Source organism: Cheilinus undulatus, linkage group 7 (genome assembly GCF_018320785.1).
Source record: "Cheilinus undulatus linkage group 7, ASM1832078v1, whole genome shotgun sequence".
NCBI classification, from domain to species: Eukaryota; Metazoa; Chordata; class Actinopteri; order Labriformes; family Labridae; genus Cheilinus; species Cheilinus undulatus.
The window spans coordinates 11,459,589-11,482,928 of NC_054871.1; the positions used below are offsets into that span (position 1 = coordinate 11,459,589).

Genomic DNA, 23,340 nt, shown 5'->3' on the forward strand with positions numbered 1-23,340 from the left:
GCATCTGTAGAAAATATATAAAGCTCACAAAGCTATTAAAAAAAATCGTATGGTATGATAGTGAGGTCAGCAGAAATCAACCTCTGTAACCTAGCAATAAGAAACACTGTTTATGGACACAGGCCTTTACACAGTACAAAGCTACCCTAAAATACCTGCTAAAAGATAAGGATTCAGTTTCTGTAATAATTCCCATTTTTTCTTATGTATTTGGTGGGAAAAATAATGTACTTTGACTATTACTGGGTCTAAATTACATTAAAAGACACTACATTAGCAGTGAGGAAGTGAGATGTAGTCAGGACCAGACTGTGTCACAAAGTCATCAGTTCATTATTCACATATTAAAACATTTAGTCGGAGTCCTGAGGAGGCCTTTAGAAAATAATCACAGGTCAGTCCACAGGTGGTGCGGCAGTCTCTCCTGTCTGAGTTGAAACCATCTGATGGGAAAAGAAAAATGTCTTGTTTTTGTTTTTGTGGGAAATGAGAAAAAAAAAAAATCAGGCATCCTCATGCACTTGTCCTCTGCTGTCCAGTTCAGCCAGAGAGTCGGAGAAGCAGAGTGAGGAGAGGCGAAGTGAGGAAGACAGACAGAGAGAGAAAATATCCATTCGTCTAGCAGCATCTGTGCCCTTTAGTTTGTCCGGAGCTGGTAATCTGCCAAGAAATGAAACAGCAGAGCATTAACACGGCTTTCTTCCCCTCGTCGGCCCTTCACAGCACATCACTGCCAATATAAGCCCTATTAAATCCCTAAACAAGATTTGCACCAATATGAGCTGGAGTGGCTTTCTACTACATCAAATTACTAATATTCAACACATTACTGACTTACATAAATATTCAATTATACAAATTCAGACTTGGAATAAGCAGTTATAGATTAAGTAGTGTATAACTTTACATGTAAGATTCCACAAGCCACAGCCAGCTCTGTTCTCAGGTTTAGTACTACATGTCCTATTAGTCATGACTGTTACCATGGTTTCAGGTGGACACATTTAGTAACAATTAAGGGAAATGTCAACGCTGCAGGACTGAATAATACAGTACACCATAAGTCTTAGTCTTTTTTGAAAGGAGCTTTCAGTTCTGGGTTCTGATAATGAAGCGACAAAAACCTTTTTTATCCAGATAATAGCTGATATTTTCCTCTGAATGAGTTTTAGATGATGCTTAATGACCCTCTGTAGTGTTTTTTTTTAAGAGTTCCTAAACCAGGGTTCACCAACTACATTAGTACAAGGGCTAGCTTTTATCTTGGAAGACCCTGAAAGGGCCAGACTTTACAAAACTTGAATTAAATATTTCGTTTAATTCTTTTTTCCCCACTTTAAAAAATGTAAATAATTTTGCGCCATTGGCAGTGAGATCAGTCCTGATCGTCTAAACTGCAACTGCCACACGAGGACAATTGAGATATTCTGTCTCCATATTTGTGGGGCTGGCATGTTGTATAACATGTTGGCATAACTGGGTTTGGTGCTAAATTGCTGTGTTGTGATCGGTGGAAACAACGGGCAGGAAATTGGTCTACTGTTGTGATGCTCTTGCAAGAAAAATCTAACTCTCAAAATGCTTGCAGTGGAAAGTTGGCATGGTAAACATCAGGTTTTATCAAGAACAGACTTATGACTGTGTTTATTATGCATCATAAAAGCTATAGGGATTTTTTAAATAACATACCTTAAACACTAAAACATATTTTTATTCTGCACATTTTCTGATTCTTAAACTCTTATTGGTGCCGGATTGGAAGCTGTGGTAATCTCTTTGTATTATCTACAAAAACAAAAAGAGTATTGACCCACCAGAGGAGAGCCAAAGATTTACAGAAATAGTTATGAAAGTTTTAATACATTAGCAAAGATTAGTACACCCTACTCTACCCACCCCACCTTACTGAGGCTTACTGATGCTTCATTGAATGCTTTTTAGTTTGTTTGTTTTTTTAATATAAATGACTTATAAACTAGTTAATAATGGTTTATAAATGATAAGTACTCACCAATTCTTTACTAATGCACCAGTGTAGAAATGGGTGGGAGTGGGGTGTGGTTAAGCTCAGCTGCAGGGGAGAGTTGTGTGAAGTGGTTTAGTGAGCAGAGACAGTTAATTGACACTGGTGTTTCCTCTGAGCTGGTTGCTCCCTTTTTCTCTGCAGAGCAGTGAGGCTGTGCTCCTCACTAGATGAGATTTTTGTGTCCAACTTAGAAAGACTGAAATGTACCTGAAGTCTCTGAGCAGTGGAAAGGTGTGAACTCAGAGACAAATGTATTTATGTTGTTGTAATGTGTATGTGAGAAAAGTGAAAGTGCATCAACTTCAAGCAATGTGTGTAACTGTTGTGCTTAACCAAGCTGTGTAACACATCCTGTTACACAATGTCATGTAAATTAGTTTATAACTCTGCTTTACTAATGCATCAATGAAGCTGTTATAATTTTGTGAATACTTGACATATAAATTAGTTACTGATGCTTTATTCTTGATTTAAGCATTTAATAATGTCATTGTAGATTTTTCAGAGCAAATCATCTACGTATTGTTCCTTTAAAAGAAAGTAGGACATTTTTGTTGAAAGAACACTACTTGTACAGATCATAATCAGCACAGTGTTAATATGCATCACCTCATCCACAGAGGCACCAAAACTGACAAACTGAAAGAAAGTTCCTTGCAGAAGCTTAAAACAACTAGGAAACAAGAAGGAAGGTAAGGCAAATGCAACCAACCCTTTCATCCAATAGTAAAGCAGCTGATCTCAAAATACATTCATCAAAAATGTGAAGATGTATACAGACAGTGAAACTTCAGCCACAAATTTATCTGATTCATACTTGTTGTCTCTTTTTCTGCATCTCCTTCATCTCTTTTATTCTGCATCTCCCTCCTCTTTCTTTCTGCATCTCCCCATTTTTCCTACATCATTCTCATCTTCTTCTTTTTGTACCTTCCTCTTCTCTTTTTCTGCATCTCTCTCTCCCTTCTACATCTATATGTGCGCTCCTTTTGTATTTTCTGCTTCTCCTCTTCTGCATTTTCCTCCTCTCTCTCTTTCTACAGCTCCTTATCCTCTTCCTACATCTCACTGCCCTCTCTTTCCCCCCTAACACAGCTTCAGCAGATGGCTGTTCAACATGAGCCTGGTCAGTGGTGTAGTGGTCCATGCAAAACTGTGTGAAAAATTATGTGTATGCTCATTATACTCATAATTTCTGTATTATCTATTGGGTATGCTCTCTATTTAGAAGTAGATGTACTCCATGGCAGTGTTGAAATATTAAATCTTCTGCCATTTTTAAACTGCATAAGGACATATTGCAATTTAATCTAAAGTTCAATTAATTGCTCAGCCTGACTCTTAACTTCTTCATGTGCAGCTGCCTCCCTCTGGCATCTCTCTTTGTTCATGTACATACAGGTAGGCCCTGTTTCTGTGTATTTGTGAAGTATGACTCAGAATAAAAGGTTAAAAAGTTTAATTTCCCTTGGGTTTGAAAAATAAATGCAACTTTTAGGATTAAAAAAAATCCTCACTTTTATTTTTGTTACTACTCAATGCCAACCAAAAGCACCTTAGGAAAAAAAAGCCTCATTCAAGCATTTGCCGTGCAGTTTGATCCATGTCTGAGGGAGATTATTTAATACTGCTGTACACAGAGAGAGGTTTAATACTCTGTATTTATCCCAGAGGGACCGCTCAAATCTCTGAGCAGCAGCATGATGCTGCCTGATCATTTTCTGACCACTTATAGTCAGATATTTGTTCATAATGCTGTACAGTACAGCTTCTAAACGCCTGTTCATCACTCATTAATAAGTCAGTGCAGTCCGTCTACAGTATCAGAGTATTGTTTAATCAGTGCGAGTGAGTCTGAGTGAAATGTGAGCATCAGCGTCTCCTCTCCCTCTCCATGCTGCTGATGTTAACAATAAGAGAAAGGTGATAGTGCCCCCCCCCCCCCCCCCCCCCCAATAAGTTCATCTTCATACACTGTCCTTATTTTCTCTCTCCCCCCTCTCACTACCATTCTTCTGCTTCTTTGCTGATATTACAGTGAGGAAATAGTAACCTTGGCATTCCCTGAGTGCCACTCTGGGAGCCACCCGGCACTTTTAGGCATCACTCAACCTCTGCAGCCCCCGACTTGTACCTGACACGTCCAGGTAATGGATATGATGGATGTTACGGAGTCAGGTTCATTCCTCGGGCGCATTGCAGTTGCAAAACTTAAGGATTTCTGGCTGCGGTCCAGTGGAGATACTGGACTTCAATCTCCATATCATTTCCATTTGTCCCCCATTGAATGTAGTGAGCTGCTGAGAAGGATTTCGCTGCTGTCTCATCAATGTACTGTCACTTTTATATGCAATGGTGTCTGATCTGTTTAGAGACCAAGCATGTTTTTATATCAGAGATACATTTTCTTCTTTATTTCAGCATTATCTTATGTACTTTATGTAGCATCTTGACTTTGAGAGATGTGATGTAAGAGGTAGACTATCTTAATATGTACATTTGTACCAACTTTTCCTAAACAAACAGACTGCATTCCCCAATGTACTGTCACTTTTATATGCAATGGTGTCTGATCTGTTTAGAGACCAAGCATGTTTTTATATCAGAGATACATTTTCTTCTTTATTTCAGCATTATCTTATGTACTTTATGTAGCATCTTGACTTTGAGAGATGTGATGTAAGAGGTAGACTATCTTAATATGTACATTTGTACCAACTTTTCCTAAACAAACAGACTGCATTCCCTTGAGTTTACAGTATTCCTGTTCAAATCTGGAAATCTAACACACAAAGGTGAACAGGCTAGTAAAGTTTCCATCCTTGGCATCTTGTGGAGTGTCATTCGACTCCCTTGAGGACGTAACTCATTGTGATGGACCCAAGTAATGGATATGATAGATGTTATACAGCTGGGTTCACTCCTAGGGCACAGGCTGAGTGCTGTTTGAGAAAGACGGATCCTCATGCCGCTCTCCCACAGAAAACATCATATTTAACCTCACAGCAACCTCTGATTTGCTAACAAGTTTGGACTTATGACAGGAGAGCAAAACAGAAAAACCTGGAGTTCATAAATCGTACACAACGTGGGCACTGGATGTTCTTTAATAAAAAACTGATTCTGTGATGTGGTTGGAATTTAACTTCTCTGTAAGTGGGATTATCTTTAAAAGAGACAATACTTACAAGCTAATAACACTTGCAAGGTCCGGATAGGACAAAAAGTCACATTTCTGAGAGAAACACCAGTGGTGATTATCTGTCTAATCAGGTTAACCTGAGATTTTATGGATGCAAGAATGACAATTGGCTTCAAACTATTTTGCAACGCAACACCTTAGCTCATGTCACTTTACAGACTGAGCTAGCGAAGCATTTTTGTTTTTACATGTGTTATGAAATTTTGCAGAATAAAATGTGAATGTGCAGTGACATAAGAAACAAATCACTTCAAACAAAGACACTGTGAGTGGCACTGGTCTGGAAACAATGCATCATCTCCTCAGTTGCAGCAGTGTGAACTGGCAGGCTTTTAAAATATTGCAGAATGCCCTGTTGCACAGTTGCAAGTTTCAACTCGTCACAAATCTTTGGACTTTCGAAAAAGAGTGGACTCTTCACCAAGTAAGTATATGTATGAGTGGGTTTATAGTTGTGTAGATCAGGGATGACCCCAAATAGCTGGATATTTGAAGATTTGATTGAAAGAGCTTAATCTGCCTGCCAATCCAAGCTAAACACCTGCTCATGACACCAGTTCTATGGGCGTGTTTCATATTTTCACATACATACCTGTTTCTCTGAATAAATCACACTCACAGGCTATTTTGATATAAATATTGACTTATCAACTCCGTATCTTATTATTAAATGTATTAATACTAAAATTCAAGGGGGGCTGCCCCATATTTTGGGTCCATCTGAGCAGCTGCATTTCAGCTGCTTTTTAAATCTTTGTAGTTTCCTAACAGCTTACAGTGGCAGAGGCAAAATTCCAAAGTCTAGGGGCACTTTGAGCAAGTCAAAGGTGATCCCTGAAAAGTAAAATGCAAGCGGTGTCAACAACTTTTGTAGTACAACTCAACAACAACTAGCACAGTCTGCCACTTAAAGGTACAGTCCGTAAAACTGGAAATACAACGACATGTAACGGTCAGATTCTAGATTGTGATGCTCACCTCTGGTGGTAACAGCTGCAACCAGTGGAATTAAGAAAAAAAAAAAGATCTATCATTTGGTGGCTTCTGTGGTACTTTTGAAATATGCAAAATGCAAAAGTCAAAGATGGCAGAGTCCTGCAGGGGGACCCCAACCTTATGTATGACCCATGCTATTGCTACAAGGCTACATATTACACATTGTACTGTTAAAGTGGATAAGAAGCCTAAAGGCTCACTAAGATCATCCGCTTTGATTCTTCCATATTGTAAATGGAAGTTCGATTCTCTGCCCAAACCTTAGACCGACCTGACTTGGCCTGAATCCTGGAGCAGAGGCAGGCATGGGTGGGGTCAGGCTTGAATTTTTGGGCCCAATCTAAGCTTTAATTGTAAATGGGCATGAGTAATATTGTTATAAGGTCACTATAATGTGGATTTAATTAGTAAAAACAAGATGGATCGAGCCCTATCATGGTATCTCTACTAATGCAGATAAGATTTGAAAAAGACAGAGTAATCAACTCTCAGAAAAACTGACCAATAAGATTCACCTTTAATTCTTAGTCAGGGGCACCCTAGTGCTGTGTGTGTTTGTGCTCACCTCCACTTTGTGTGATGTAGCGCACCCATGGTAATGCCTGGTATCCGCTCTTCTCTATGATCTTCAGGTAACGTACCTAAGGAACACACACATGATTATTTCATTTCTTCAGGCACAAAAGTGCAAATTAGCATAAACTATGCAGCCTGTGTGCCTTTAATGTGTTCATGGCATCCTGGTTTAAGCATGAATAAATATTGTCCGTCCTTTGATGATCAAAAAAAATATTTAGATTGATTCTGAATATTCTGATCTAGACATATCAAAGATTAACTTCAACCTTTATGGGTTCTGGTCAAGCTATTTTACCAATTAAAACGTGACTGAACAATGCATTTTGGATAAAATTAAAGCTGCATTTATTCTGCAGTTTATAGATGTGTAGCAAATATAAGGACTCAAGACTAAAGGGGGCAAAATGTAAGTGTTAAGACAGAAACCAACCTGAATCCCAGATACAGTGAAATATGGGATCTCAAAGTTCACAGTGATCGGTCTCTTAGCCTCCACCTCTTCACTCTCCACACTGGGTAGCCCAAAGTGAGCTCTCATCATGTACTCCTTCCCACCCTGCACATACAAAAACAGGGCAGAGAAAATGGTCACAGAGCTGTTACTGCAGCTGATAAACATTACAACATTACAGTTCAGAAAGTCCTCTCTTATGAAAAAGTTTATTCAGTTTGATGAGTTCTGTCCCCAGATGTCAGACTCCAATTAACACTAGGATGCTTGTCCGAAAACAAAACAAACTTTATATTCGGGGCCATTTGAGGAAACTACTCAGTCACATTAAGGCCAGTCAGATATCAATTTATGGGCTTCAGCTTCAGGCAAAGTTATCTAGGCGATAAGCATAAGGAAAAGGTTAATCATTCTTCATACAGATCTTGCAAAACACGTCACATGAGCAGTGAGTCTGTTAGTTTGTACTTTGTTTGACTTGCTACAAATCAGTGACCATTCTGACTGTACAGACAGAAACTCTGGTTTCAAATCTCTATTTTTAATATTTTAAACAGTTTTTAAAAAGTAAGAATAAAAAAACATTTTACTTCCAGAGTAGCTGGGAGCAATTTATAGTAAGTTTACATGCACAGTGAAGTTCAGGTGCTGCTATAACTCAGGTTTGACATTTGACTGGTCTGGTCTGGACTAACAAGCATGGGGAGAAATCAGCTTTTGACAGAAGTATGATGACAACCTTAGCCAGCATGATGGACAACACAGGCATGTTGAGTGAGGACAGGCAAAAAAAATAAAATGTGGGGAAAATGAACAGCACCTCTGCTATTTGGGAATATCTTTTAGACTTTTAACAGGTACTGTGTTAAACTCTGGCCAAGATGTTGTGACTTTCTTTAAAGAAAACATTACAAACCTAAGTCACCACATGTAACACAACCATAAACCATAAAGTAAAACATGAAACATCAAACTATTCAAACATAGTTTTGGGTTTGAGTGTGGGTTTGTTCATAGAAAGTAATGGGGTTGATCAATTTGACGTGCGTCAACCTCACAGCAAGGCAATTGTACACTGATAAGGAATGCGCACTTTGTGTCCTTTAGGAACACCTTACCCACAGGGGAAAACTCTAACTCGGTTGATAACTTCACTCATGGTGCAAATGTGTCTCACATCAAAAACAACAACATTCCACCAGAAACATGAGTAGATGAACCCCATCAGGGATCACTGTACACCAGGCAACATCCAAACACAACTGAACACATCAAAACACATCTAAACTCTCTGCCTAAACACAGAAAAACAGCTGTTTTGGGATGTGATGTGGAATTGTTCTCTCACTTTTTGCTACTGTGTGATCAACAGAGGTGGAAAAAAATACAAGAGAATTGTACTCAAGTTACAGTGCAGTCACTCTTGTTAAAACTTACTAAGAGGAAGTAAAATTTCAAAATTTACTCAAAAAGTTCAAGTACCCCCCCAAAAAAAACTACTCAACTACAGTAATTTGAGTAGATGTAATAAGTTACTTCCCACCACTGCTGAGCAGAGCCAGAAGCTCATTAAGTGGTGACATGCTACTTGTAGCTGTTTGTCAGGTGGCTTCAGTCCATCCTCTAGACCTGTTTGTCTGTTTTCTGATTACTGAAAGTTAGTTTTGATAGCGTTTTCAACATGGTGACCACCACAGATTGCCTTTAAAAGATGTGCCATGACCAAATGGGTGACATCACCCAGACTTTGTCCAGTACTCTATGCAGTCTGATATTTTTTTTCTTTTTTTTTTTTGTATAAAATGTTATGTTGGTCAAAGTGACAACCCCTTCCTCACAGATGAACGCTGCCCGTTTTAAAGCCATTAAAAAGCCCTTACAAAGACACATATACTGTGAAGTTCACCTTGAAAATGACCTCAACTTATTCAGATATGACTTTGTCCCATAAACGACCTGCTGTAACCATGAACATTCTACAGTCATCTGAATACTTCACAAACATAAATATTCAAACTAACTGACCCGAACTAAAATCAAACTATTTCTCTTCCTTGCCATAATACAGCTGCTGTGGAAAACCTTAGCTATGTTATCCTTGCCTGCAGCTTATGACAAAGCGTTAGATTTTTTGCATAATATCCTCATTCCCTTTAAATTAGAGTTACGTGAAAAATGTTCATAATTGTGTCTAAAATAGCTGAAGGCACATGGCCTCCTTTCTAAAACCTTTATGAGCAGGATGGTAATGTTTATGGATCAGAGCTGTTTAAAAATATGGACAGAGCTGAACACTTCCTGACTGACAATGAGTGTGTTTATCAGCATTTTATCACAACAAGCCATGAGTCATCCTTCTTTCCAAAACTCTGTGAAACATTTCAAGCTGAGTACGGTGTCCTATGAGAATATGCAGTTTTATAAGGTCCAAAGGTTGACAGTGACAGAGAAGAATGTGATGTAGAGTCATGCAAGAGCTAGATAACAAAATACATCACCAGTTAGAGCAAGTCCTAACCCTCCCTGACAGGCAGATGGTGTAATAATTACTGAGAGGGTATCTGAAGTTGACAGATAAAAGGAACACAAGCTGAATTAATTCACTGAGAGTTTTAAAATTTCCTTTAGAAGAGTTTTTAGCTCCATGCCAGCAGAGACTGACACTAAAATTGTGAAGAGAACAGCAGGAAATGGAGTGATATGATTGTTGTGTGTGGAGGTGTTGTTTTGAATGTGGAAAAAAATGAGCTGACTAAAACTTCAAATACATCAAAATAGAACCTAAGCTTTCATTACACTGGGTCAGGTTAAAGAGACAGTTCTCTCATAGCATTTTTTTCTAATGTCTTACTATGGGATATGGAGACTCCTGTGTCGCCAGACAAATGACCCTCAGATCACCCACGCATGCCCTGGAGACCCCCCTAAACAGGGCCCAAAGGTGGCAAGGCCTCTGGTAAAACAGGCTCAGAGCCCAGTTGGGGCCTGGATGCTCAAACTGGAGCAGGCCAAACCAATAGCATCCACTATCCAGTGAAAAAGCTCCTGCTTAGTAATGGGCTTACCCCTGCAGGGCTTTGTCCAGCACAGAAACAGTTGGTCTCTCTGTCTGGAAGCCTCTGTCCTCTGCACATAAGTGTGTAAAGCACGAAGTAGGCACAACATACCCAGCTGCTGCTGTTCCAAACAGCCACAAGGTGGAGGCTGAAACACAGCCAGGTCCACTGTCAGGCATGGATTCACTACTTTAGGGGTGAACACAGGATTTGGCTTCATGATCACACTAAGGTTACCTGAGGTAAAATGCATACAAACAGGATGTAAGGGCGTGACTATCACCCACAGAAGTTTAAGCCAACAGTAAAACAACCTTATAAAACAAGGTTTTCATGCACCTTGTTCAAGTGAGGCTGGGAAAGAGCCTCCAGGAAAACAACCAAATCCTAAGAATGTGAAATCCATTCAGAAACAGACAACAATCTCTCTTCCCCCTTTGATAGAATGGTAAACCAGGGGGTGTTGGGCAACCATTTTGTCCTTTAAACCAACATGGCAAGGTCAAATAGCCACCAAATAAACCTGAAGTGTAGAAAAGACTTTCTGTTTGTTAATTAAGTCCTAAGGAAAGGGCACATTTGTAATTACAGAGCACTGAAAAGGGATTTCCCTCGCTCCAGTGCACCAATCCTCAAAAAACCCTCCACTTACAGTCATAAAGTGACCTAGTAGATGTTTTGCACTTTAAGTAGAGTAAGAAACTCTGTGTGAGCCCAGCAATAACCTCCAAACTCCCCCTAAGGTCAACAAGTCTGTTTATATCTGCAACTACATTACATCAAATGTACCTTTTAATTTTTTTTCTGTTATTACCAAAATTCCTTGTGTAAAACACACACTTAACATCTATTTTCTTATCTGAATGTTAGTTGCCTCTATTTATGGTGTATTGATAGCTGCTTCTAGTAGCACAGGCCAGGCTTTTGAGGTTCTGCATCACTTTTCCCATCTTTTCTCCTTTATTAGGTCATAAATCTGCATTAAAAAAAACAATGGTGGAGGTGTAATGGTCCACAGAGGTCACAGGTCAGTTTGTACTTTGAATTTTTGGGTCACAGTTCAGTATGGGCTTGATTAACCAGGAAAAAGCAAAAAGAAGCCATGGATGCACATTCATAGTTTTCTCTCATTTATTACTTTGAACCAGCTGTAGTGACAGTTGAGAGTAAATTTCATCTTTTGTTGTTTGAAACTCTCTGGGATAGCTGGTATGATCTGTAGTTATTGTGAGCACTACTGACACCAGGATACTGTATGTAGGCCATTTGTGTTTGCCTTTCTTCTCCTTTCATACATACTTGCCATTACAAATACCATTACACCTTGTGGAGTGTTGGTTTGAAATGAAAAGACTTCTCAATTAAAGGCAACAACTGACCAGCAGAGACTGGCAGCGCAGACTCTCATTCTGTGGCCTAATTCACAAGAGAGCTGAAGTACCTTTCTATTTCTCTTCACCTCTGACTGAAAGAGATGCTTTAATATTTACTTGTAAAGGATCTGCAAACCATTTCACTTTGCCATGAGTGACAGCTGAAGTCAAATGGATGAAAAATTATGCTACAATCTGTTTCTATCACTACATTTTAGAATAAAATCCCCAGGGTTAGAAAGGTGCGCCACCTCACAGTTTTAGGGTTTCAGATACCAAAAATATGAAATCAATTATATCATCCAAATATACTGAAAAAGCACTGAAACAAATTAGGTTTCATTGATCAAATTGGTATATGCCGTGAAGTGATTTTTCTTTTCAAAAGTATATAATAGACTCAAAAAAAAAAAAGAATATCATGAAACCTTGCAAAGCAGACAGATTCACCCATTACCGTGTTTCTCACTGACGAATCCATCTTGCAAAGCTCCCATCTGAACAGACTGGGCTGTCAGAAAGCAACAGGACCAATCAGCACCGTTTGAACAGTAAGGGGCAGTACTTCTGGGCGTGGCGGAGTTGTGACGTAAGCAAGCAGCGACAAGAGGCCGGTGCAATTATTGCAGAAGTGATTAGCATAGATGCTGTTGTAGCATAAGCTTTATCAGAACTTGACGACATTTCTTTGTTAAAAGAACATCAAGAAACAGCACTGAGTTCTTTTCTTTGCAGAAACAATGTTTTTGCCCTGACCGGATTCAGCAAGAGTCTAATAGTCATGGGTTTTGTAGCTCTGATTGGCCCGTAAAGATGTGACAGAAAGACCATTCATCCCATCACTCTCCCAGTTTTTTTTCAAAGGCTCTGCCCTTTCCCAAACACTGTCTATGGCAGTTTTCTAGGATGGATGTGTGAAACACATCCATCAGGAAGATGGTTTATACTTTTTGGTTCTCTTGGAGTGCCCCAAAAACAGACAATTGACTGTAAATCCAGATTTTAGGGTAGGAATCAAAAGAATTCACCAAATTTTACTTGACTACTGACTAAAGTAGGCTGCGGCTGAGTAGGCAGTGTTGGCCATCTTGCAACTGGAAGGTCATGGTTTGATCCCCATCTCCTACAGTCACCTGTCGGTGTGTCCTTGGGCATGACACCTGACCCCATTTTGCCCCCAGGGCTGTGTAAGCGACATGTGAATAGGTATGGATGTGTGATTAGCTAATAGTGACGGCCACTCTACATAGCAGCCTTTAACATCAGTGTATGCATGCAGAGTGAATGGGTATGAATGGATAGTTGTGACCTGCAGTAGTCAGATGACTAGAAAAGAGCCATACAAGCGCTACTATTTATCTATTTGCAATGTTTGCCTCCAAATTGTCCTGAAGTGTAAACAGAAAATGGCAACATCAAGTTAAGTACAAGTACTTGTATAATTTCTTTAGTACAGTATATATTTAGCCATACTTACTGGGAAAGACTTGATATTCCACTGCACCACGTTCTTCTCAGGCACCCACTTGGTGCTGCCTGTGCTCGTCTTGAACTTGGGTGAGTCTGCATCACTGGGCACAGGCACCAGGATGGACACGTTGTTGGCAGTGGAGCGGCTTTTAAACTGACTCCGAGCCTGTCAAAGGTGGCAGAGGACAGATTTCAAATGTCATCAGAGACCTTTTTGAAAAGAAGAAGAGAACTCAGATGCATATTTAAACCATGGTGGACTTTTTGATTATGCACACTGCAGCTTGTTATTTTGAGTCTGCGAGGCCGTCATGAACAGATGGTAATCGGTAATCCACCTGAGAGGTGTGTGGCATAAATATCAAATAAGCCCCAGTGACAGGACTACATGAATAGATAAGGACACTGTTACCTGTATGTGTCTGTGTGGGTCTGTGTGCTTATGTCATCATTACCTTCACCTTGATCTCCACACGGCTGTGAGAGAACTTCTCAATCACGCTCTCAATCCATATGAGCGGCTTTACCTGTCAGAGAGACAGAGAGAGGGAGAGAGAGAGAGGACAAGGTCAGAGGGGCGAGAGCACTGGGCTGGGCTGAAACACCACGACACACATCACCAGAGCGGACAGGATAGGTTGTGTTTATACAAGGGAGGCACTAAGTGTGAAGATCGTGTTTCTGTTAAGTTCAGTGAATACGTATGCAAGCATGTCAGACAACATGTACCAAAGCAGACAGCAGGATGCTGCTCTTCATCTTAGAACATATGGTCATTGTCATGTGACCTTAACATATATTTGTGGTTATATTGCAAAGAGGCAGCTGTGACTTTGTGGTAGGGTCAGTCATCTCTCAAACAGACGGTCAGAGGTTGGATACTCAGCTCCTGCAGTCACAAGTGTCCTTGGGTAAGACAACATTCCTCAAAGTGCTCCCTAGTGGCAGAGCCAGCAGTGTGTGAATCTGTATGAATGGGCGTTAGAAAATACTGGTGGACACATTACAGAGCAGCCTCCTTCAGCAGTGGCTGACTGTGGTGTAAATGGGGTAATGTGACATGCAGCGTAAAAGCATTAAAGACTAGTAGTACTGTGTTCAAGTCCAATCACTGAGTCCCTTCACCATACTGTCAGAGATTTATAACTGCTCACTGTATGAGCAACTGATTTCAAAGTGTAAAATCACTTTTGAATTAGGTTGCAGTCATTAAGAATCAACATTTAAGAAAAATCTTGCATTTACTGTTGAAGTTATCATGTTGGAAAGATTTAGTTACATCTAAATCGAGACACAGAGGGGGTTGCAAGGTGCCTTCAAACAAAACAAGAATATTTCAAAATTATTTCAGATTGTATATTTACCTTTTTTTTTTTTTGAGGATGTTTGCATAAAATTAGATCAATTAACAAAACATGGTAATTTGATAAGATTTTTGCTGAAATCAAAGTAGTGTTTTAAATTCTTAAAATGTAAGTCTGCACATGGCTGTTCTTAAATGTGCACGGCTTTGTTCAACTTTAGTTCAACCTTCAGGTACAGAGGGGGTCTCCAGTCTCTGCACTGCTATTTTGGCGTAGTGGGCTGAAAAGTTTGGGAACCCCTTATCAAACTAATGAGTACTGACCTGTTTATTACTGTGTCCTAACTGAATCAAACACCAGTGAAGTGGGACTTTTGTTACTATTTAAATCTGACACATCAGAAGCACTGATTCACGACTTGCTGTGTTATCCATCTAAATATGGTGATACTTTCATTATTACTACTGCGTTTTTTTAAATTTTGTACTGTTTTATAGTATGTCACATATAATATCATTTCTCAATATAGTGATCACAAAATAAAGTGCACTGACCCAGTACTAAAAACACATAATAGCTACACGCCACAGTTGCTTGGATTTTTTTCATATTCTGAAAGAAATTTATATTTCAGTGGCATTGGGCCAAAACCTCCAATCTCCAAATAACCACTTTTCAAGGAATGAAAAAAAAAGCTTTATTTTCTTATAATTCAAGACTGAATGGTCATAGTCAGCATATTTTGACACTTTTTATTGCTTTATAATTTGTTCCAACCCACTGACTGATGTAAAAGATCGTATATAGCACAGATTTATGAAAAAAAAAAAAAGAAAAAAAAAAGGAGATACAAGTTTTTGGCTAAAGGCCAGCGATTCTCAACATGTTTTCCCCGAATCAAAACCTCCTAAATCTTTTTTTCTGATACTTAATTGGCACCAATTAACTTAAGGGGTGCTCAAGACAATTTTAAATTTACCTGACTATATCAAAAGGTTTGAAGCATAACCATTTAGGTCCATGCACACCGGTTGGAATTTTTTCTAAGGGTTATTCACATTACATATTTCTTTTTCGAAACTGTAGCAAGTCAATGCAAGCTTCAACACCAGCAATGTAATTTCGCAGATGGCATAATTTCGAAATTGCAGTGGATAATTTTTTGAAGTTTCACTCCCGACAAGCACATATCTGGCCAACACCACTCTCCAACACCACAAGATTTTTGTCCTCTTTTCATATCTGCCTGTAGCCAATACTTGTGGTTTTTGCCTCATGTAGCCTGGTAAGAGTGGGAGAAAGGCAGCAGGCAGCCCAACATGTCCATATGAACGTAAAAAGTGCTATTTACACAGCAGGAGCTGTTCCCAAACTAACAGGACTTTAGTCCAATGAAATATTTAACAACACAGTCTCCTCTGACCTCAGACATATGGCTAATAAATAGTCCAGATCAGTTAGCTCATTGAAATTACTCCTCTGACTAGTTGGTATCAAAAACATATGCATACAGGCGCGTAAAAGGCACAGACTGGAGGAGCGGGAGAAACATCATTCTATCTTTCACTCCAATACATATTACTGTTTATCAGAGGACAAGAGAAAACACAGCATCGACTATCGTAGTGCAAATTTGGACACCACTACAAAATGCCGTATTCACTATATAGTGAATAGGGAGTGATTTCAGATTGTCAGCCCCAGACTTTTGTCCATTGTTGAAAAAGTAAGCATGCTAAGTGAAAAAATGAATTCTGTTAAGTTACATTATTCAAAATATTTCACTAGCGTTGCATGGTATACTGAAATTGTGTACTTTTCTGTACTTTGCATTTAAAACAGTACAGTAACAAAATTTTCTGGATTACTCCTTTAAATGTGGCTGTAGTGTAATTGATCGGTAGAGTATCAAGCAGTAATTAAAAGATTTACCATCATTCTCCACAAGATTACAGTGTGAGCAAGGTAGGCAGGCACAGTGTCAAAGATGAGGTGGACAGATGCCTGCTGGCTCCAGTCATCCATTTAAAAGGAAGCACATCTGCTACTAACAACAACAACAGCGAGTCAACCCCCTGTAGTACCCCCATGTCCTGTACAGGTTAACAGAATGGGCCACCGATGTCGTCCATGGAGCTACTTTACTAAGACAGCATCAGTACACTTCAGCAAAAAGCACATAGACTTCTCGAAAGAGTGCAAAATACGACAGGTTAGCATATGAGATAGCTGGCTAGCATGCTTATAGGAAGATAATGGGCTAAATTATGATAAACAATAAACATAGCTACACAGGGCTACTAGCTGTGTTACATGTCATAATAGTGGCTCTTTAGTGAGAGATTAAATGGAAAGTTACAAAAACACAAAAAGCACACTCCTATCAGTGCCCAGAGTGAACATAATCTTCTGTCAGGTTTTATTTAAACATGCTAATCTTAAACTGAAACACCAGTTTTCCCCCAGATTCAAAGAACTGCTGGAATCACAGTTTAAGTTATTCATTGTGTTCACATTGTTTTCATATTCAGTGAAGTCTTAAAACATGTTTGTGTGATGAAGATGAAAAGAAGAATGAGAAAGGTTGTGATGATGTGTTTAAGAAACCTGCTGTGAGACAAATAGTAAACGTGTTCTCCTGACCAGTACGTGTTGTGTATGTGCGTTTTCATGTGTGCCTCTCTCACCGTCGTGTTCAGCCGGTAGGACATGAGCTCGCTTTCGCCGTCGGGGGGGATGAAAGAGATGGTGCGGTCGTTCTCAAAGCGTGACAGACGGACACACTGATGAAACTTCACATCCTCCAGCTCCACCGTCTTACTCTTCTCTCCTGGAAGGCACACAAACACGTAAACACAAACAACAGACGCTCAAAGAAGCACACAACAAAAGATTGAGAGCCTTCCACGGAGACTTGAGGAAAATCAAGGTCAAGGTAATCATGACTGACAAACATTCAGTCATCGCACAAACACACTGTACATGCAGCGAGCTAATAAATCCATCTGCCTCTTTCTCGTCCCACACCTTACTGTTACTTTATGCCACACATGCTGTGCCATCATCTTCTCCCCCACTGACACCCATTCAGCTGCTTCTAATACATCCACACCTGAAATACACACTCACACACACTCAGTGTAAATAAATCTTTCACTTTCAGCCTGAAAAAACACTTCTGACAAAGACGCACATCTGTTACTGAAATTAAGAGGGTTTTACATTAATTACTCAGCAGGAAAAAAAACACTTTTGGTTTGTTGTCAGAAGCTTCTGATCAATTGTTTGTGAAATGAGTCCTTCTATACTCCAGGTATTTGTTGAGGTCTTGTTTATGAAGGATGCCTACAAGGACGAATTTGTGCCAAAAGGGAGATGTCACACTGTCTATCCCACAAAAATCACTCTTCTTGACCACTGAGAAACACAAACATTGTGTTAGCAAAGGTGTTTCAAACCTGTCAGACGATAATCTCATGAAATTAAACTAATCCTTCCTTTTTTGAGGAGGTGACTGAAAAATGCTGATATATTAAGAACAAATCCTGACATCTAAGAGGCTCAAAAAGTGAATACTTCACAACTTTCCAGGATAAATAATGTATGATTGGCAACTAAAACTTGGGCTGAACCTTTAAGGAAAGTCAGCAATTTTTCTACAGTGCATATAAAAAAGTTTCTTCTCCATAATACATTAAACTGTACTGAATGTATGATTTCTATTAGAGGAGGAGTCCACCAGGAGCTGTAAACATATGTGTTGTATTGTACATGAATAGGTGGACTGAACTGTTGTAATTTCATTATGTTGAAGACAATGCTGGTTCTACCTGTTATAACAGATTAATAAATCCTGTTATATTTGGTTATCTATGATAATTATTCATTGGCAGTGATTTCCTCATGATCTAGAAAACAAACCAGTAGCCTGGTCACTCTGAAAGGTGCTTGTGTCCACACTTATGAGGTCATTTGAGCCAATTTTTGCGTTTGTTTGTTTTTTCTCCCGGTAAATAAAACAGGTGGGTGCATGTCCTCTTAGGGATTTTGTAGCAAAAAGGGCAAATAATAGTTGTCTCATTTAAGGTTACAAGTTAACTGGCTTACTTGCAGGATGTGATCCTGTGATCCTCCTTATGGTTGGAGCTTATGTTTGTTTTTCTCCATTTAACTTCAACTTTATCGTCCCCTAAGGGAAATTTGCTGTGCAGCCAAATAAAACCACAAAACAAAGACACATCACCACACAGACTCAGTTACAAGGAGATCTGACACGCATGAATACAAGAGTCCATAAAAAGACAACAGGGAGTAAAACTGAACAAAAAAAATACAAAGATTTTCAGTTATAAGGAGAGAAAATGCAATGATTTAAACTGGATCCATTTTAAAATTTAGTTGTGTAAAAGCTTGATCGATAAAAGAATGTTTCATCCTGTTTGTTTTGGTCTTTAGTCATCTGAATCTCCAGCTGGAGTGTAGGAGCTTAAAACCAGCATGAAGAGGAGGCTATGGACTAAGTCTTGAGCCTTACATGTTACTCTCTAAAAGCAGGTTTGAGACAATACCTCATTTTTTAATCTCTTAATGAATGGTTCCCAAACCAGCAGGTGATGGCAAAGATGATCCAGATTCAATACTGGATTTGCAAAAAGTGTTATTAGTTTGTTGCACACTCCAAAGTGGTTGGGCTATTGGAGGAAGAGCAGTCACTGCTGTGATTTGTTTTTCAAGCTAAATGTGCATTTTCATTAAATAATAACTTTGACTCAGCTTTCACAGCTCCCCTTGATTACAGTTTTAATCTGTGGATATGACTTCCTGCTACAATCTCTACACATTTTTAATTAATTTAATCAACTGTAACTGACAAAGAAGCCACATTGAGATTAGAATCTCTTTTACAGGAGAGACCTGGCATAAAGCCAAAAGCCAAAATCACCAAATGATCCTCTTAAAAAAGCTTGGCACAATCATGTCCCTTTTTTAGGTGGTATTCAGTTTTAAAAGGAGTTATGACATGATTCCATATAATCATCCACCTCTAGTCCAGGTGCTGTATCTTTCCCCTACGACTGTATGATTTGACAGAAATTTCATGTAGTGTTTATGCAATAATTTCCAATGTATCTTACCTAATATTAGGAATTCACAATATCCTCAGCATATCAGTATCGGCAGATAAAGCTTCAAAAAGTTAATGACCCGATCAGCAGGTATGACAATGTCTCCCAAATTTCTGCCAAAATATGTATGTTATCAACCACACATATGAAGGGAATGCATGAATGTATGTGAAGCATCAAGTTTGTGGAGTTTTAAGGAGAACCATTAGACCTTCCATGGCTTTTTGACTGTTTCCTTTAAATTTTAAGGTGTGTAATAAGGCTTGACGTTTAACGTCTGAACTACAGCTAGCTTAGTTAGAAAATATCATGGGAGGGTTTTGGAATTTTTCAAGTAATTTCTTAGGATTGTCTCAGCCAGTTCAACCACCCTGCAAACGAGCAGTTCACTGGGAGAATAATATCTAATTGCATATAAGCTTTACAAAAAGGGGTGCTCTACAGAGATAGCTGTCTGTCAGCAGGTTGTTACAGTGCTGTTAGCAGTGCTACAAAGGCTGATGAAGCTCATTTCACTGTCACTGTTAAATAGAAATTTCACCTATGAATTACATGTACTTAAATAAAGTATTTTAGTTTTTAAAAACTAAATGACTGTATTTAAAAAGAGTGCATTTATTATTTATGATAAATCAAATGTTTGTTTTTTTTATGTATTTTTAAGGCAAATAGACTGTTAAATAAGAGGAACACATACAAATCCACTGCTGTGACTCCCTTACAAATGTATTTCTAAAATTCCTCATAAAGATTACAGACTGTGTTTGGACAATCAATTTTCTATGGACAAAAAAAAAAACATTTTCATATAAATGTCCTTAAGGATGGAGCAATAGTGCAGCACTGTTGTTGCTATTTACAGTTTGAATACATGACCCCCTCTAATGGTGGTGTCTTTAGTGTGCAGGAGCAGCGCCGTGCTCCTCCTCTGTGGTTAATGGAGGACTCTGAGTGGTGTTAAACTGCTGTAATGATGTTGGGCCTGTGGGTCTCAGACTAAATCCCCTGTTCAATCATCAGCTACAGCCTGGATCACCTGCTCTGAATGCAGCCCCGGACCTTTGCACAGGCCTGTCAGAGAGGATGTGTGAGTGTATGCCACTTCCTCCTCCATTGTTCTCTCCACTAGAGTGTGTACGTGCACAGGTTTATGCATGTTTACTTGCTGCTCACTTGTTTCACTATTGATTTTGCTTTTGTGTGTATGTGCATATGAGAGACATTTCCTCGTTTGGTGTGAGAGTCGGCTGAAATCTCAGTGGGAAACAACCCTCCTGAACAAGCAAGGCAGGGAAGCCCTTTACAACTTTGGCTGTTTCTCTCATATTTGTAGCAGTGTCTGTAACACGAACACAAACAGCTGCATGTTGCCATATCAAGAAGACAAGACAGAAAGGTCATATGGGACACCTTGTCATTGCTCCAAGGCCTATCAGCAGATGGGTGCGTGTTTGTGAGTCTGTGTGCAAGTACGTGTCAGGTGTGGATTGGAGATGTATCAGCGTCCCTGTGGTTCAGCTTTAAAGGCTGCTCTCACCTGTCTCTGTGCTTTAAACAGCAGCAGACAGCAGGAACCTAATCTGGGCTCTGTCTGCTGCTGCACAATAAAAACGAACGACACAGGAAAGCTTCTATGATATTTGGTAAACATCTCTTTCCAAAGCATCACACTCTGTTGTGATATCATACCATTGGTGGCCAAGGAAACAATTACATGAACAACTTCTTGGCATTTAAAAGTTTAAGACAAGAAAACTTAAACTAGAAGTGGGTTGCAATTCTTCTTTATCTTGGTTCTTATATCATATTATCTTCTTAAATTTGATTTTTTTTGCATTAAAGGGGTTTAAACAAAGCAGCTTCAAGGTTATGGTAACTAAGACACTGAATTAGGGTATAATCAGCAGAAAAAATATGTTATTTCTTCTGCCCTAACAAAAACTGCAGCATCTGTTTTTAGTTTGGGATTTGTTTTTCTTTAACTTTCTTACTGTTTTTCATCTGCTCTATTCTTTTTCCTCTTCTCCTGATGCCTGTGTGTCTTAGAAATCAAACTTTGAGAAAACTTTGAAAGCGGTTATGATAAAGCCTAGGAGCAGCCGTCCCCCATCTGATGTGGACTGGGAGCAGAACGATCACCGGAAGTATGGGTATCGGGACTAATTGCTGGAGAGGGGCCAGCTTGCGTTCCAATCACAAGTGATGACCTTGAGCAAGGCAACCACCCCAGAGCTGCTCTGGCACTTCTTCATGTGCAGCCTCTCCCTGGTATCTTTTCATTAGTGCATGACCCCAAGATTCTGTTTGTGCATGTGAACTGGTGATTTTCAGGCCAATGTTTTGTTACTCTGATTGGTCCTTAATGATTGTGAGAGACAGGACCTTTTTTCAATCACCCTCCGAGATTTTTTGGAGGCTTCTGCCCTTCCCAAACACCAGTGTTGGGCTATTGCCCATGGCTGGTGTTTGGGGACATATCCTATGCTAGTGGTTCTCAACTGGTGGGTCTGGGCCCTAAAGTGGGTCACAAATATGTGCTGTGGAAAAAATTGTCAGAGTCCATGAACTGCTTTATTTGTTTTTTTTTCCTTCAGTTTAAGTTTTTCAAAGCAGAAAAGAAAAAACAGCATTTTACCAGAAATTTTTGATAACATATTTCAGGACTTGTCTATGGTATGGTGGCCTGGAAGTGCTATCCAAGATCAAAAAGTCTGATAAACTTTTAAAAACTTCAAAAATCAAATTAACAAAAAATATTTTTAAATGTTTTAAAAAAAACACATAACACTTACAAAAGACAAAAAAAATACATTTAGCAAAACACAGGAGTTTCATCTTTTGTAAAAGTGATGAGTTAAATGCTAATTTGTTCCATCTTTTGTAGGTACATTTTTTGTCTTGTAAAAGAGTTTTGTTTGATGTAAATTTGCTTTGTCTTTAGTTGATTTTTTTTTAAATATAAATTTGATTTATGAAGTGTTTAAACATTTTTGTAACTTTTTTTCAAGTTCTCTAAAAGTATTTTAGTGTTTCAGTGATTTTGGATTGCACTTCCAGGCCACGTACTTGTACTGTAAATCAAACAAAATCGAAATGACCCTAACGCTATTATGGAACTTCATTAATTATGAGGAGTTTTCAGAGAACCTTTCAGTCTTCTCCAGGATGTTTCCAGGAATGTTTCAGGAATTTTTCTCCAAAAACATTGGGGAATTTTTTGGTACCTTCCTGGACTTTTTTTTTTTTTTTTGAAAGATTTATTTTTGGCCTTTTTGCCTTTATTTGATAGGACAGTGGATAGAGTCGGAAACAGGGGAGAGAGTGGGGAAAGACATGCAGGAAATAGTGCCACGGGCCAGATTCGAACCCGGGTCGCCTGCGTATATGGCATGCGCCTTAACCACTCGACTACCAGCGCACCACCTTCCTGGACATTTTTTTGAATTTTATCTAGAATGTGTCTCAGAAGCTTTCAGGAATCTTCTATAATGTTTTCCAGGAAACTTTGGGGGTGTTCTCTTCAGTTTCGTTGTTTTGTTATGTTCTGATCCAAACGACATTGTAATTTACTACAAAAAAAAAAAAAAAACAGAGAGAAATTTGGGAAATCATGGCTTAAAGGAGTTGGTAGTGGGTCCTGAGGCTAGACCAGTGGAGAACCCCTGTCCTATGCAATGGTTATGTGAAACAGTCAGTCTAATGCGCCAGGTGAATGAATACACAAAAAAACTTTTGAAGACTTAAAGTCCACAGCTCC

General features: G+C 39.1%; 1 protein-coding gene across 1 annotated transcript in view; it reads right to left on the bottom strand.

The window, feature by feature from the left end:
* Positions 1 to 217: 217 nt before the first annotated feature.
* Positions 218 to 23,340, bottom strand: part of ap1m3 (adaptor related protein complex 1 subunit mu 3) — a 59,386-nt gene continuing 36,263 nt past the window's right edge. The window contains exons 7-12 of the mRNA XM_041792350.1: positions 17,145 to 17,287; positions 13,609 to 13,680; positions 13,161 to 13,319; positions 7,234 to 7,359; positions 6,790 to 6,865; positions 218 to 660 (exon numbers count right to left, since the gene is read on the bottom strand). Of these exons, the coding sequence (XP_041648284.1) occupies positions 638 to 660; positions 6,790 to 6,865; positions 7,234 to 7,359; positions 13,161 to 13,319; positions 13,609 to 13,680; positions 17,145 to 17,287 (599 nt within the window). The 3' untranslated portion in view covers positions 218 to 637. The remainder of the gene's footprint in view (positions 661 to 6,789; positions 6,866 to 7,233; positions 7,360 to 13,160; positions 13,320 to 13,608; positions 13,681 to 17,144; positions 17,288 to 23,340) is intronic.